The 15,174-nt window shown below is 48.8% G+C and overlaps 1 protein-coding gene across 1 annotated transcript; it reads right to left on the reverse strand.

Moving 5' to 3' along the window:
* Positions 1 to 3,368: 3,368 nt before the first annotated feature.
* Positions 3,369 to 10,846, reverse strand: LOC149346575 (endothelin-converting enzyme 1-like). Its single transcript, XM_089585420.1, has 2 exons — positions 10,649 to 10,846; positions 3,369 to 5,417 (listed from the first exon to the last, which is right to left on the reverse strand). The coding sequence occupies exons 1-2, from the start codon at positions 10,787 to 10,789 to the stop codon at positions 3,369 to 3,371; spliced, it is 2,190 nt and encodes a 729-aa protein (XP_089441546.1). The 5' UTR covers positions 10,790 to 10,846.
* Between the last annotated feature and the right edge of the window lie 4,328 nt (positions 10,847 to 15,174).

Genomic DNA, 15,174 nt, shown 5'->3' on the forward strand with positions numbered 1-15,174 from the left:
AGAATACTCTTATTCTAGATCACTATAGTATTCTAGTTCACTATAGTGCGCACACACTGCTGCCCACCTATTCCGTAACCTCGCACGAGCTGAGCAGTCTCGTTCAACGCAACAAAGGGCTTTGTTCACTCGAACTTGGCGTTTGCACAGCCGCGCGACACGTTTCGCTAGGGAGTTAAACATGGCGCCACGGGGCGGATGCGGACGCCGTTTCCCCTCCCGCGACCTACGTTAAAGGCATGCGGAGTGTGTTTCGGAAATTATGCAGATCCAGTGGAACCACCCAGGCTTGTTGTCCAGCGCACATCGTCTCGCTGCCGTTTGCTGATGCGAAGCTGCCTGTAATCCAGTTTGGCGCATCCATCCGGGACAGCTGTGGCAAGACCAGTCAGCAGTTACCTACGGCTGCTGTTGCCCTGGCGACAACTTCAGAATCCTGGCCTGCAGTTTTCAACAGGCCTTCTTTTCGCGGGCCTGCGGACACGTAGTCCCCCGGGCCAAGCGAGTGGTCTCGGCGGATACCTTCACGCCGCCTTCAGAACACCGCGGAAGTGTACGTGGATGTTATCGGCGTGACTTCCGCTGCAACACCTGCCTCAAGCCCATGGACTAATAGACGCCTCCGGCCCTCCAGCCAAGGGTGTGGGCTGATCCTCCAGAGATCATGTTTAATCCCTGGTTAATCTCTTGGCACGTGAAAGCCCCCTGGGGGTCACGCTTCCAGGTTCAAGCGGATTAACCATGACGTCATGACAACCAGACTATGAAATCTTTTACCGGATGACTGTGGCTCTTCCCTTGCTGTCATGTCAAACATATGCCAAAATTATAATCCGACGCGAGTGCAACGTTTCGCAAGCATTTCCGACACTTTTGGAAACTACCCAGAACCATTGCATTGAAAATGCAACTTTGAAAAAATTAACTGCCCGCGGCCGGGAATCGAATCTGGGCCACCCGCATGAACGATTGCGAGAGCAACACAATTTCCCCTGCAGCATCGGCGTCGGTGGCTACAATAAAGAAAAAAAAAAATCGGCGTCGGTGGCTCAGTGGTAGAATACTCGCCTGCCACGCGGGTGTCCCGGTTTCGATTCCCGGCCGACGCAGAGAGGGTTTTGTTTTTTGCACTCCGTCCGCCTGCAATCCAATCGAACTGCTGCAACGAAAACTCAATTTAACAAAATCGCAACTGCTTCGGCCGGGAATCGAACCCGGGTCACCCGCGTGGCAGGCGAGTATTCTACCACTCAACCACCGATGCCGATGCTACAACGCATTTGCATTGCTCTCGCAGTTCTCGTATGCCATGAAAATTTAATAATGACATTTATATGCCAGCAATGATCACGACGGCGCAGAGGACCCGAAACGTCTTGAAGCGATGCCACGCGCACGCCAGATGGACGGTGCTACGCCTGCCACTAGAGGCAAGGGAGTGGAAGAGGAAATGCAGCAGCTGGCGCTACGGCTTCGACAACGAGAAGGTGGTGATAACTGCACACCTTCCGATACTTGCGAGAAGGCGTGGAGGGGGAAGATAGGTGGAGACATGACCGGTTTAAGTAATCATGGATGTAAGTAATAAAGCCGGTCGAGGGTGGAACAAAGCGCTACCTTGCAAGGAGCTGCAGAGGTGACAGAGGCGCTGCGATGTGCGTTTGATCTTTTTTCACCTTCCGCTCTTCAAGTACCCGAGTTAGAAGCAGGCCGTGGCGGCTGGGTTTCGGTGGAGGTGAAACGCAAGGCACCCGTTTGCTGAGCGAGGCCAGTGCACGTTCCCCAGGTGGCCGGAATTATTCTGGAACCCTCAGATATGGCACACTTTTTTTTACTTTGTGTTGAGGCACGGAATGTAAAAACAGGCGGCCACTTTGTTAAAGCAGGGAGCAGGGACCTACATACCACGATAATTGCGGAAGCCAGCTGCGAGTGGCGTAGGAGGGTTTGGGATTGGTCGCTATCCACATCGTATGGTCTGAAGGGGGTGACGTAGAGTACTCTGGAGCTAACAGGCTACACAGAGTTCCCACCCTGAAGCAATGCAAAAGAAGGCGATAACACCATGCTGACGCACAAACGTGACACCTCCAGCTTTCGCTGCACCCCGAACTGCCGAAACCGTGGCGTCGATTTTTACAGCGAAAGCTCTTACATGGAGCCCTTTCCGGTATACCGGCAGATTCATGACTAACAGCTATGACTGTCAACATCCGGTTATTGTGGAAACCATGGGCCAGTACGACGCGCGCACCGCCATGTGACTGTCAACATCCTGTCATGTGATCGCAGATTGGCAGTCAGGTGACGGTGCGCGCCTACACAATACTTAATACTTAGTACTTCATACTTAATACTCTATAAGGTACAAAAACAAAAGGTTGGTTGGTTGGTTTATTGTGGTTTAACATCCCAAAAACAAAAGGCCTCTGTGAATCAATTCGACACTATCAATATATTGATCCCTGTCAAGAAAACATCTCGCGGCACGTCAGCAGCACACGGACACTTGGAGAAACGTAAAGAGCGTTGTAGACAGTTTGACAGCGTGGAGAAGACAATCGCATATTGCACGCATGCAAATCATGGGGAAACTTAAACAGCGTTGTAGACAGTTTGACAGCGTGGGGAAGACAATCGCATAATGCACGCATGCAAATGATGCTAGCCATACAGTTCGGATTATACAGTGGCCAAGACGCAGCAATCTGAGGAAGCCAAAACGACACAAATGCGCAGAGCTGAGAGCAACATACACGACGTCATGTCCGCGTCCGAGCAGCGCGGCCACAAGTCAGCAATGACCAGAAAAAAAATGAAAACAGCACTAAAATTCGTCCAGCGTTGCTCTTGATCGTAACCCACGTTTGTGTAAACGGCCAATACGGTGGCCACGGCTGCAGCGCTGTGTACGCCCCAGATCGCCCGGACTAAGTCAGAACACAATTTCTTGCTGATTCAACCTAGAAATCACGACAATATAAGCGCTTTCTCAGCGGCATATACGTAGCCCTTGATTTACGCCTGGCCTCATCATTCAGCAAATCGGAAAGCGCGTGCCATTAGTGGTGTCAGCTCAGGGCAATTGCCCGAAATCTGCCCATTTTGAACGCAGCAGAACTTCCTCTTCGCTGGCACTGTCACAAGTTCTCAATGAAGGCTGTCCCGAGCACAATAATAGCTGAAGTGGTAACATTATTCTAACTAGAGATGAAGGTAAATTGTTTCAGGAGTGACTGCATGGTCATTAAAGCACAGCGTAGTCTATGATGCTCATCAAGTTCTATGCAGAAAATCAGGTGAAAACGAAACGGTATCTCATGAAACGTCATGGCATCCGGAATATGCAAGCTTTCCAGTGGAACTGGTCAACCGAAAAAATTGCACTTTTTCTGGGGATTCATCTTGGAAGGATTGGAACAGTCGAATGCTCTCGCGAATGCCGCAGAATTGCGCATGACGATGTTACAGTCTGACGAGAAGGCGCTCTGGAAGCCACGTACAGTGCAGGACATGTAACACATGGTCATGAAGAGGGCTTTGTCCGGCGAAATGTCCTTTCCGACGTAAACACCTTCGCCATTATCGGCTTCTTCCATTGCCGCGTACGCAATCTCCGCCGCCGGCAACTCCGGAAACACGCTTGCCAAACCGTGGAAGTTGAGGCAGCTGTCTCTCTCCTGGTACGCTTTTCTCGACTCTTCGGAGAAAATGCAGCCTACCTCCGTGCCGTTCGGAAGCCACCGGATGCCCTCTTTGTCCAGAGCCCTCACTAAGTTAAGAGCCAATAAGTACCCGAGGCCGCCGAAAAACATGGAGTTCGTGCCGCCACTGTAGTAAAGCGGAGGGTATATCATGTAGATTGGTACATCCAAGATGTCCAGAACGTAGTCAAGCCTGGGGTAGGTCGGCGGGAAGTTGGACGCCAGCTTCAAAGCATCCCAGTGCACCTGCGAGTCGTTTATGCGACGCACTCTCTCGCTGGCACGATGCATGACCCTGTGTGCCTGAATCCAGAGTTCGACGAACAGTTCCCCCGTGCTCGGGTAGTCATTGTAAATTTCCTCCAGCGCTTCGTTGTTCAGCAATTGCTCTTCGGGCCACGCTCGCATCTTAACCGACCTCAGCTTCTCTCTGGCGACGCGTTTGCTGTCGTCGTCAAGCCACGCTACGCTCTCCACCTTCTTGATGGCAACGGAGACCAGCCTCCGGAATCCGGCGCCAATGACTTGCCGGTCCTTCTCCCTGTTGTCGATGGCGACTTCGAGGGAGAGGACAAGCGCCTTGTATGTAGACTCGGTGTGGAAGCTGCAGAATTGGGAACGGTAGACGTCGACCTTGTGCTTGGCGCCGAAACGTCTCAGGAGCATCCGGGGCTCGCCAATGGGCGCGAACATCTGGACGAACGTCCATCCGAACAAGCTGACAAGTCGCGTTTGTTGGTAGTCGTCGAGGAAGCGCCCGACGGTCTTCAAGAGGTTCTCGTCGCTCAGGTTTACGTCGTCAGTGGCTGCCAGTTCTGGACTCAATGCAACATTTTCATGAAGAAGGTTCATCCAGCTACTCGAGTTTATTGGCTGCGAGTGGTTGCCAATGTCTCCGAGGCGGAATGCTGCCGGGGTCCTCATTCGAGTGAAGATCATTTCGCAAAGTTGGATCAGCACGGTGCCCTCCATGTTGCGTGTTTCCTCGATGGTATCCTGGAGGGAGGCATCGTCCACGGGAGCAGTGGTGTTGAGGCTGAGGTCTTTATAGTAGCCCATCCAATACGCAACATAGCTGCTACGGTCCTTCACAGTCTTATACTGATCCAAGAGGAACGGCAGCGACGGAGCGGGGCTGAACTCCAGCAGCCATTTCCCAAGCCGGGCGAGCACGCGGACTTCGAACCATAAGTGGACATGCCACTTGTAGGACAACGCCACCTGCATCTCCAGGGGGTTCGCGTCGGCTCGTGGTGGATCCGGCCAGCCGAGACCCATTTCCTGCATGAGTGCCAGGAACTGCGGCAGGTGGGCGCCGCCGTGGTCCCGTGCGTTCATGCAGGACTTGTACATGTCGAGGGCCTTGGCTGCCACTGGGAACTTCAGGGCGCCCTTGATGAGTAGTTCCCTGAAGATGATGAGCCGCGAGAAGGCCACGTCGTCGACGGGCGTCTTGACGTGCTCCCTGCGGTCCGTCGGGGCCGACCAGGAGGAGCACACGTAGGCGGAGAAGTCTTCGCACGGGTCAATGCTCCTGTTGAGATCTCTCGTTAGGAGTTGTACGTGCAAGCGGCAGGGCAGGCTGTCACAGTGCTTCCTCTCTGCTGGAGACGGGGTGTGACCCCCGAACACGAATGCGACGAGAGCCACGAGGAGCAAAACCGTGGCGGCGCAGGCGAACCCAGCGATGGCCATTTTTTTCTGAGGAGTGAGCTGCAAGTAAACGAGGCGAAAGTAGAACTTTGAAAAGGCTGCGTGAGTGCTTTCTAATGAAACCCGGTGAGCGTACCACAAGACGCGGGACACTGGACGAAAACTCAAGCAGCGCATATAATTGGCCCAGTATTGGAAATAGATTGGTTTACTCCGATCATTTAAAGGACCGGCCTGTGCCAAATAGATTTCTAATATTCGGCCGATTACGTGCGCTGCTGGTGAACGAGACGTATACGTTCCATGTGATCGAGTATCAGCATAGTGAATGCGTGCTAGCGTATACACGTATACTGTACCAGCCAGCCGCAAAGTATATAACATGCGACGTGACAGGTGCTTGTGTCTGTATGTGCATATTTACCCAATGCGCATGCGCAGAAACGTGCAGAGAAAGAATCCGGCTCGTACGGTATACGCATTTATATCTATGCTAGTGCGTCTCCAGTCCAATGAAATCAGAAAAGGAGATAAAGCCTGGAGGGGTGATTATGCTAACCCTTTGCGCCACATTCGTCGCTAAAGGCAAGAATGCTTGCACAGAAAGTGACGAACATATTAACGACTCACTTTTAACGAGCCTCGAAATCTGTTTTAAAGAGAACCTTGCCATGCTGATAATTAGCCTAACATCAGAAACACGGCATGGATACCCCGTGTAGCACCAACATCAAAACAAGGTCATAAAATTGTAATGAAGTTGCAGTACAGCGTTACACGGCCCACTGAAAGTTATTTTAAAGGGATACCGCATGAATTTTAGGCGCTCCAGTTTAGTTCTGCGATGAAATCTGGCGTTGCGAAGTCCATAAAAGACAACACCGTTTTTTTTTTTGCACAAAGCAAGCGGAAAGCATTTTGCCCCTTCATTTTTTCCTTTAACTGCTCCACTTAGCGATGGAGCATGCAAGCACTGCTCCTTGATGCTGTGACGTCACAATCTGTCTCCGCGTCCAGCCGGCCCGGCCGCTTCGGCGTCCCATCGCTTGTGGTAGAGCATCCGCCTCGCACTCGGGAGGAGCAAGGTTTGATCCCCAGTGCCGATAACCATTGGTCTGATATAAATGGGTGCATTATAACGGGATTTGAAGGTGATCACTTCAGGATTAACTTACTTGTTAATTTGTGATGAAGCGCTCTAACAGGACGTGTTTTCTCAACAAGGCTGCTACGAATACATTAGCCTAGCTAATCGAAGGATTCCTTTATCCTGCACCGTCACGTTTGCTGCGGACCAGGGGCGTAGCCAGGAGAGGGGGGCTAATGGGGCTTCAGCCTCCCCCCAACCCCGAAAATTTTCGAACTGTCACGCACGGCAGACCAAAACAAGCACCGGCACCGGAAGTCATTCTGGATTTTGTCACCTATAATGTCTTTTTAACCTTTTGAGGGTCGAATTATTTTGAAGAAAACTTTGCCAGGTGGTCAAATTACTTTATTGCGGATCTTGAATCTACAAAATGTATATAATCGAGAATAAATAGTAAAAAAAATTAGGAACAGTACTTTGATGACAGCATCACTCACAACTGGAAAATGTTCAATAGAACAGAATAGCAACGGTGATAAGCAAGCTAAGAGCAGCACCAATAAAGATAGAAATCAACTTTCGCCGCCTCGGTAAAACGGTGCCCACAGAGAGAAAACACGTTTCGCGCGACTCCGTTGCGATTCCGCGGCGGAATCGAAACCGCGTAAGCGCGTTGCCACAGAGGGCGAGAATACCTCGCGAACAACGGTGATAAGCAAGCTAAGAGCAGCGCCAATAAAGATAGAAATCAACTTCGGCAGCCCCTGCAAATAGTGCTGACAAAAAGAAAAAAATTTCGCGCGACTCCGTTGCGATCACACGGCAAAAACTACAAAAGGGGTGTTGCCGCAGTCTGTGCCGCCGCGCTAAAGCTAGTCATAAGTTCTGCTTATCTCCGTAAGAAGGCAGCACAAAATTCAAACACTTCTTGTAAGCCCTAAGAGGTGGCAGCACCCCCCAGTGAGCACGCATTGCTCTTTTGGCGCAACATTTCAAGCGGAAGATCGAAACCGTACTCGTACGGCAAAGACCTTGCGGGACAGAAAACCGCCGCCGTACATATACGGCAAAAACCTTCAAAGGGTTAAGACTAGAAAAGACATTTTGTCGTCAATATTGATAACTCGGGTTGGATTTCGTGGCCATGCCCATGCACCTAGAGTCACGTAACGCAAGCATCAGTCAGTATCATGCTCGAAATTACCATGCGAGTACGAAAATTTTGAGGACATGCCGATCTTGATTGACGTTGCTTATTGAAAGCCCTGGCCACGCGGCGTTTCCCAACATACACAGTCGGATATTGGTTATTGCAACTTGCGGCATCATTCGTTATTTTCGTTTGTCCTTCTCTTTCCTTTGTAGCAAACTGCTTTTATTTTTTCTTTGAACAAAAGGAATACCCTTCTTTGATTATGGGTGCAGAATAATTGTCGCTGTGTTGGCAGTTAAAAACTACGTACTTTGATATTGATTTCGGCATTGTTACTCTATTATTCTAACCATATGATGCTGTCGCGGCCGAAGCATGGCCCAAGTACATATCGCGACTTCAGCTATCATAGTTTTGTTCTTGCCTAGATCGTCTGTCATTCCGTGTGTAAAATTTACCATCTGTGATTGCGGAAGGTGTTTATTTGCCTTGTTTGACGCATTATACAGAGAGACTTTTGCTTAGATACGTAGATTTAATGGAGACTTACGTGTAATTAAATATCTTGTGAGGTTTTGTGTATACATACAGTGACTTTGTTTCCATTGACACTTTTTTGTCATTTATCAATTTGTATCTTCGCATTTCTAATACTCCATTTTAGCTTCGCACTTCTAATGCATATTGTTCTGAACTCCTCGTTTATACATGTTCATATTGTGGGGACTAAAATTTCGGTGCAATTACTCGCAATACATGACCGGCGACAGCTGCTGCTGCGCAGTAGACTGGAACCAAGGACAACGTCATTGAGATTTCTTCTTGGCCGTTGCATATGTACAAAAATGTAAAGGCTCTTGATCAACAATGATTCACAAGAATATTTGTCCTCTATAATTGTTCTGTAGGTGTTAGCAGCGCACACCAAACAAGGACGGACAGAAAAGGCAACGAATCTCAGCGCTGTTTCGTGGGCGCTGCTAACACCTACAGCATTGAAACCAGCTAGCCCAAGAAAAGACGATTCTGACCTATAAATGTTCATTTCATGGTCTTTACGTTTTTCATATCAGCGGCATGTACTGCTTTGCTGGTTCCGGAATGATATATATTTCTAGACTTCGTGCGATATTTTCGCTACGTATTAAATACGCAAAAGCGTGCAAGAATTGGCATCAGTTATGTCTACCACGGTTTTTAAGACATACGAATGCATTCTTTTATTTTAAAAATACATGTGTCACTTGTCTAGACAGTGCGCAGCGTTATCTAATAAACAATGGCAGTGCAGTTATTATTCTTGCGTTTGATCCCTCCACAATTTCTATGAGAAGGCCGCGCTGCAACGTGAGCACCCCCCCCCCCCCCCCCCCCCCCCCTCCTGAATAAAATTTCTGACTACGCCACTGCTGTGGACTACGTGCATGAACGTCAAACGAGAAAAAAAATTTCTGGGCCCGTTTTAGCAGCATCGAAAGCGAAAACCTTCAAATCGCGCTAAACTGCACAAGACTGCTGGGTGAAACGCATGAGAAAAGAATTTCGCACCAACCGTTGCGTACAGGTTAGTGATTCGTGTCGCCGTCAAAACAACTTAAATCCGCCTTTAGTAGTAAAAGCAACTTGTAAGCTCTAGCCCTCAATGTTTCAGAAAAGTTAGAAATAATGCATTGAGAAAAAGTATTTACTTAAAACAAAAATAAACACTGGTATAAAGTTTTAGTTTCATGGTGATAGCGACCGTCATAGTACCGGAAATCGAAATAAACCAACGCCCCGCCGCGGTGGCTCAGTGCTTACGGAGCTCGGCTGCTGGCCCGAAAGACGCAGGTTCGATTCCGGCCGCGGCGGCTGAATTTTGGTGGAGGCGAAATTCTAGAGGCCCGTGTACTGTGCGATGTCAGTGCACGTTAAAGAACCAGAGGTGGTCGAAATTTCTGGAGCCCTTCACTACGGCGTCCCTCATAGCCTCAGTCGCTTTGGGACATAAAAAACTAAAGAAACCAACGTTGCCAGGTTAGTGTAATTTCTTCGCAGAATAACGTCTGTCTATCAAGCACCTCAATGGCTGCCACTAACCACGGTTAGCGAAATTGCGGAAAGGACCGTGCACGCCTCCGGACAAAGCATGTTAACTGCGTTGTTGAAGCTAATTACTGTGTCCGCGCGTAAGGTAAATTACAGCACTAATGATTTTTAACTACTCAGGCTTTACCTATAAACGATTGGAGGGTACACTTAAGTAGCGCAATTAAGGGTATGATGCGATGGCTTAAGTTTTTGCCGCCTTTAAGCAGTGGCCCTGCGATGGCAGGTGTTGCTATCGGTCGCGTAAGAGTCTCTTACTATAACCTAAAGGGAAAGGTGGCGCCCCGTCTAGGGGTGTTTGCATGGAGCTCGCTCAAGACCACTTCGGCCACCATGATCGCTCTAAGCATCAAGGGTCGGCGAGCTACCGACTGCAGAAACACAAATTTTGACAAAAATAATGCGAAAATAAACGATGTTCGATCATCAAGAATGCTCTTACATTCAATGTTCCGTCTATAAATTGTAACAAACGAACAGATAAACATGTATATGCAAAAATTGCCCAAAATAAGAGATGGCTTGCTCTCCTATTGGGCATGTATTGCACACTAAAAATTGCGAGGACACTTTGGCGACAGGCGAAAGCCGAGGACCCTATGCCGTGATGACTTCCGGTGGATGTGACGTCACACCGTTCCCGTGACTATATCGACGTCCGCGCTATTTCGACGCAATTCCGACATTTATGCCTATAATTAACTACTTCTACAGTCATCAAACTTGCCTTGTAGGTTCATTTTGTCCTCCTCTATCTGAAGCAGTCATTCGTTTTTTTCCTGTAGTTTTTAGTTCCCGAGGTAACATGAGTTAAACGCTGCCAAAGGTGTGACACCCTCTTCTAACAGACGACAGTGTGAGCCACTAAAGGCCTTTGAGTTAGTATTTCGTGCTTAACAGGCACACTTTTAGAAACCGCCTTCTCTGGAAAGCGAACTGAGCACACAACGCACTAAACGCACTCGCCTTGGCCGAGAAGGCCCCAGCAGGATGTGCATAGCTGCCGGTGGACATCTCCGTCATGCCCTTCTTCCCTCTGGAAATCCAGCTCGTCTCCCTGGCATTTGTCAGGAAGGAACGACGGCCAGCCGGACCGCGCATCTCCTCCGCAGCGGCAGACCTCTTGAGGCCCGAGGCCGCCGGAGCGTCGGACGGTTTTGCCGACTGCTGCTGTGGCGCGTCGAGCGGTCTAGCCGCCGACACCTGCGGCCGATCTGGGTCGTTCGCCATGGCGTCGCTGGGGTCCGCGTGCGGCGGTAGCGGCGCACTGCCGTCGGTAGGAGAAAAAGTATGCGTGGACTTGCGCCTAAGGGAGTGGGCAGTGGCACCGCCCGTCAACGCTTGATGATGCGTAGCCGGTGGCGCTGCAGAAAAGGCAAGGAAGAAATGTTACCGCGCAACTGTGGTTTGTAGCGTAAAACAGCGATAGGAAAGAGTCGAAAGAGGGGGGAAGAAATTTCTGTCAGGAAATCGCTCTGGCCCCATTTTTTCACCAAGGAACGCTAAAGACACGCTGTATATGCAGAGAGAGGACCACACCCCATGCCCTGCCAAACTACCTTTCTTCTCCTTGACTCCTAGTATGATGTCATCAACCCGGGTTCGTTCTCTCACATACTCTGCCTTCTTCCTGTCTCTTTACGTTGCACGTATCGTCTTGCCTTTTATAGGTCGCTGCGTTGTCAATTTAAGTTGAACCCTGCTGGTTAGCCTCCGCGTTTCTGCCTCATAGGTAATTATCAGTAAGATCCAGCTGTTATATACATTTCTCTTGATAATAATGGTAAACCCCCATTCATCATCTGAGAGGAGCTGCCAAAAGCGCTCCACCCTCGATTCTTATTCTTCTAAAGCCAGATACAACTTAAGAACGAAGCGGCTTTTCCCCGTCACAGGACCCACTTCGAGCCATTGGCGTCGGCCGATTCTCATGAGCCTGCTAGCGTGACAATGGAGGGAGTGGGGTTACAGTGCAGGGGGAGAACTATACCCCGGTGATCACTGAAGCTCCAGTGTACATTCGCAGGACGTCTCGAACGTCCCCTAGACGTCCAAGGGTTCTTAAGTGCCCATTGGAACCCGTCCATGAAGGGACGGGACTATCACCTTTCATCTGCCACTATCTGCATTGCCGTGCTAGCAGGGCCATGAGAATCAGCCGGCGCCATTGGTTTGAAGGGGGCCCTTTGACGGAGAAAAGCCGCTTTGTTCTTCAGTTGTATCCGACTGCAGCTATTTCACTCTCGTGATCTGGAGCTTCGGTCACTACCTGCCCAAAGTAGGCGTGTTCCTTTACCCCTTCCAGGGGCTTGCTACCAATCGTAAACTTGCTCCCTTCGAAGACTGCTCAATATTACTAAATTCTAGAGGCCCGTGTACTGTGCGATAGCAGTGCACGCTAAAGAACCCCAGGTGGTTGAAATTTCCGAAGCCCTTCACTACGTCGTCTCTCATAGCCTGAGTCGCTTTGGGACGTTAAACCCCACAAAACCAACCAACCTTAGTTTCATAGAAATAAATTTTTGACCCACAGTTCTCCTTTGACTGTCTGAGTCGGTAATCATGGTTTGCATTTCTTTCCCTGACTGACTTACAACAAGGCAATGACAGTGCATCGCAGGTTACCAAGGCATTCTCCATGAACTCTTATCCTAAGTTGCTCCCAATCCAGACCTCTGAGTACCTTATGTAAACAGGCAATGAATAGCATTGGAGAGGTCGTGTCTCCCTGCTTTGCACTCTTCTTTATAGGAATTTTATTGCTGACTTCATGGACGACTGTGCCTGCCCTACAGCCCTATTGATGTCTTCCAGTATTTTTACATAAGCCTCTTCTACGCCCTAATTCCGTAATGCCTGCATGACAGCTGAGGTTTCGACTGAGTCAAATCACACTCTCTGGAACTGTTTTTTGAGTGGGTAGGGGGCATTTCTAGTTTCAAACGGGGCCAATTGTACTTTGGCTAGTAACCATGCAACCAATTAAAGGGATCGCATAGTGATGCTCCAAGTAAGTAGGACTATGTTTAGTTGACTGCTTAATCACCTAATTAGCCTAATTAACCCTTCTAGTCAGGCTGGGTAAATAAATAAAACCGAGTAGTCGACTTCGGGAATCGAACCCCGGTCTCCGGTGTGCGAGACGGGCGTGCTAACCACTCCGCCATGCCAGCCCGGTGGTTTGGAATGAACAAAGGCGCGTCTAGTCAATACGGTGTCTTCGTTCACTCCCATCTTCCTCCCTTCTTGTTACGGCGAGGATTACGTGTCCACACAGATATGCCAGACAGCTACATTTCCTTTCCTCAAAAACCAATTTACCGACGAGCAAGGCGTAGAACCCAACGGGCGATGGCGTTCTATGGACTCCCTGGCAGCGTTGCAAGACGCTGTCGCGTTTGACACTTAGAGGCGAAGCCTAACATCTTAACAACGCATCAGTGACACAAGTAGCACCACCGCGCTTAAGGCTTTCGCCTCACCGCACTTTAGGTTAACAAAGTGCCTCCCTGAATTTTTATTCCATCGCTTCATTTAATTGATCAATTATGCACCACAAATTTTCTTAATTAGCATCATCATCAAGCACTGGCTTTTCATTCTGCGCATTCTGACATCTTTTAACCTCCTAATAAGTACTTGAAGCTGGGCTTGTTGGTGCATATTCGTGAAAGACATGAGAGCGCAGAACGGCAGCACGGACGAGTAAGGGAACAGGACGAGCACTGCACTTTCAACAGGATTTATTCAAAGAAGAACGTTTATGTAGCCCTTGCCCTTATCCATGCTCTTGATAGCAGACATTCACCTCTCACAGATATGCACCAAGAAACAGCATTTCACTGTGGCGAAGAACAACGGACGTGTCACTAATGCAACTATCACCTCGCTTCTTGATATAGAAGGCTTCCTCAAGCTCACGTTCTGTCCTATGTCGGCTTTTCAATAGCACTTTGCAATCGGATAGTCGAGGCTTGCAGGCTATACGCTTCTCTTTAGAGCAGGCTTGGCAGTGGCCTGGAATATGGCCTCTCTTGTTTAATGAATTCTTGTGTTCAAGCAGGCGCTCATTAAGACAACGTCCGGCTTGTCCAACGTACACCTTGCCGCATGTAAGCGGGAACTCGTAGACTACTCCTTTCTTTCAGCCAACATGTGGCATTCGGTGTTTGATGGTCCACTCTTGTACTTTTTTTCTTCCTATGCGTGAACACATTCCGGCGAGTTTTCGCGGTGCTGAAAATACCACATCGACGCCATACTTATTGGCCAACTTCTTGAGGTTATGAGAAGTTTGGTGTACGTAAGGTACAACTTCCGGCCTTGCCTGCTTTTTATCTTCAGGTCGGTTGTTTTCCTTGCTGCCCTTCAGCTTTTTCAGCAAGGACTGCGCCACGGAGAGAACCAGGCTCGTCCTGTTCCCTTACTCGTCCGTGTTGCCGTTTTGCGCTCTCATGTCTTTCACGAATTTGAACATCCTTCTTTCAATATTTTCATTTCTTAAGCTAAGCGACGGATTACAATGATTTCATTAAATCATCATCGCAGATCACGCACCAATCAATCATTCAATAACTAGAACTACAAGTTACCATGATACGATTCTTTTTACGCATCCTCCGAGTATTTCCGACACGCCATGCCGACTACACTACGACGCCGACGGCTCTTCGACCGAACGAGCTGCATACGCTATCGCGTAATGCACGGCACGGAAGGCACGGACCATCACCCTTTGTTACCAGTTTTTTTTAATGCGAAAGTATTTCTAGGTTATGTCAGCGGGGTCGTGTCACCAAAACGTGCCCGCAAAACACGTCTGCAGCAGTTGTGACGCCCTCAGAAGAGGTATAGTGGTGGTAATCGAAAAAGGATTATGCGAGGATGCTACACAAAAAAATTATGCCGATGGGAGGATTAGCTACTTAATTAAGAGCCAAAAATGTCGGAAAAAACGTCGAAATAGCGCGGACGTCGATATAGCCAGTGGACGGGAAAACAGCCTTGGGCGACAAGATAGTGCAAAATTAGGCAAAGGAGTGAAAATTAAGTTTCAAATGCATTGAAATGTATTTGACGAGGTATAACTAATCGAATAAAAAGTTTCAATGACATAGAGTAATTAGTCAATGAATTATCAGCAAACACATTGGAAAGTTGAATAGATAAGACTCTGATATAGTAAGTGGACGGGAAAGCAACCACGGTTCCATATTTGAAAAACCATAATGGCTGATTGAGATAAAAGAAGGTACAATCAGAGTAAATAAATCGATCTTTAAAGCACAATATAATTACGTTAACTGGGAAGTTAAATAACAAACAAAAATGATAAAGAGAGGCAGAAAGAGGCGACGAGTGCCGAGGAGGCGTAAATCATTTCGCGTTCTATGAATGCGAAATGATTCTCTCTTATCTCTCTTATTTTTGTAGCGAGAGCTACACTACGCCAGCGCTTCGAGCCTTCAGCGTGGCACCCCTTGAGG

This window comes from Amblyomma mixtum, chromosome 4 (genome assembly GCF_055824585.1).
Source record: "Amblyomma mixtum isolate Tamu chromosome 4, ASM5582458v1, whole genome shotgun sequence".
Taxonomy (NCBI): Eukaryota; Metazoa; Arthropoda; class Arachnida; order Ixodida; family Ixodidae; genus Amblyomma; species Amblyomma mixtum.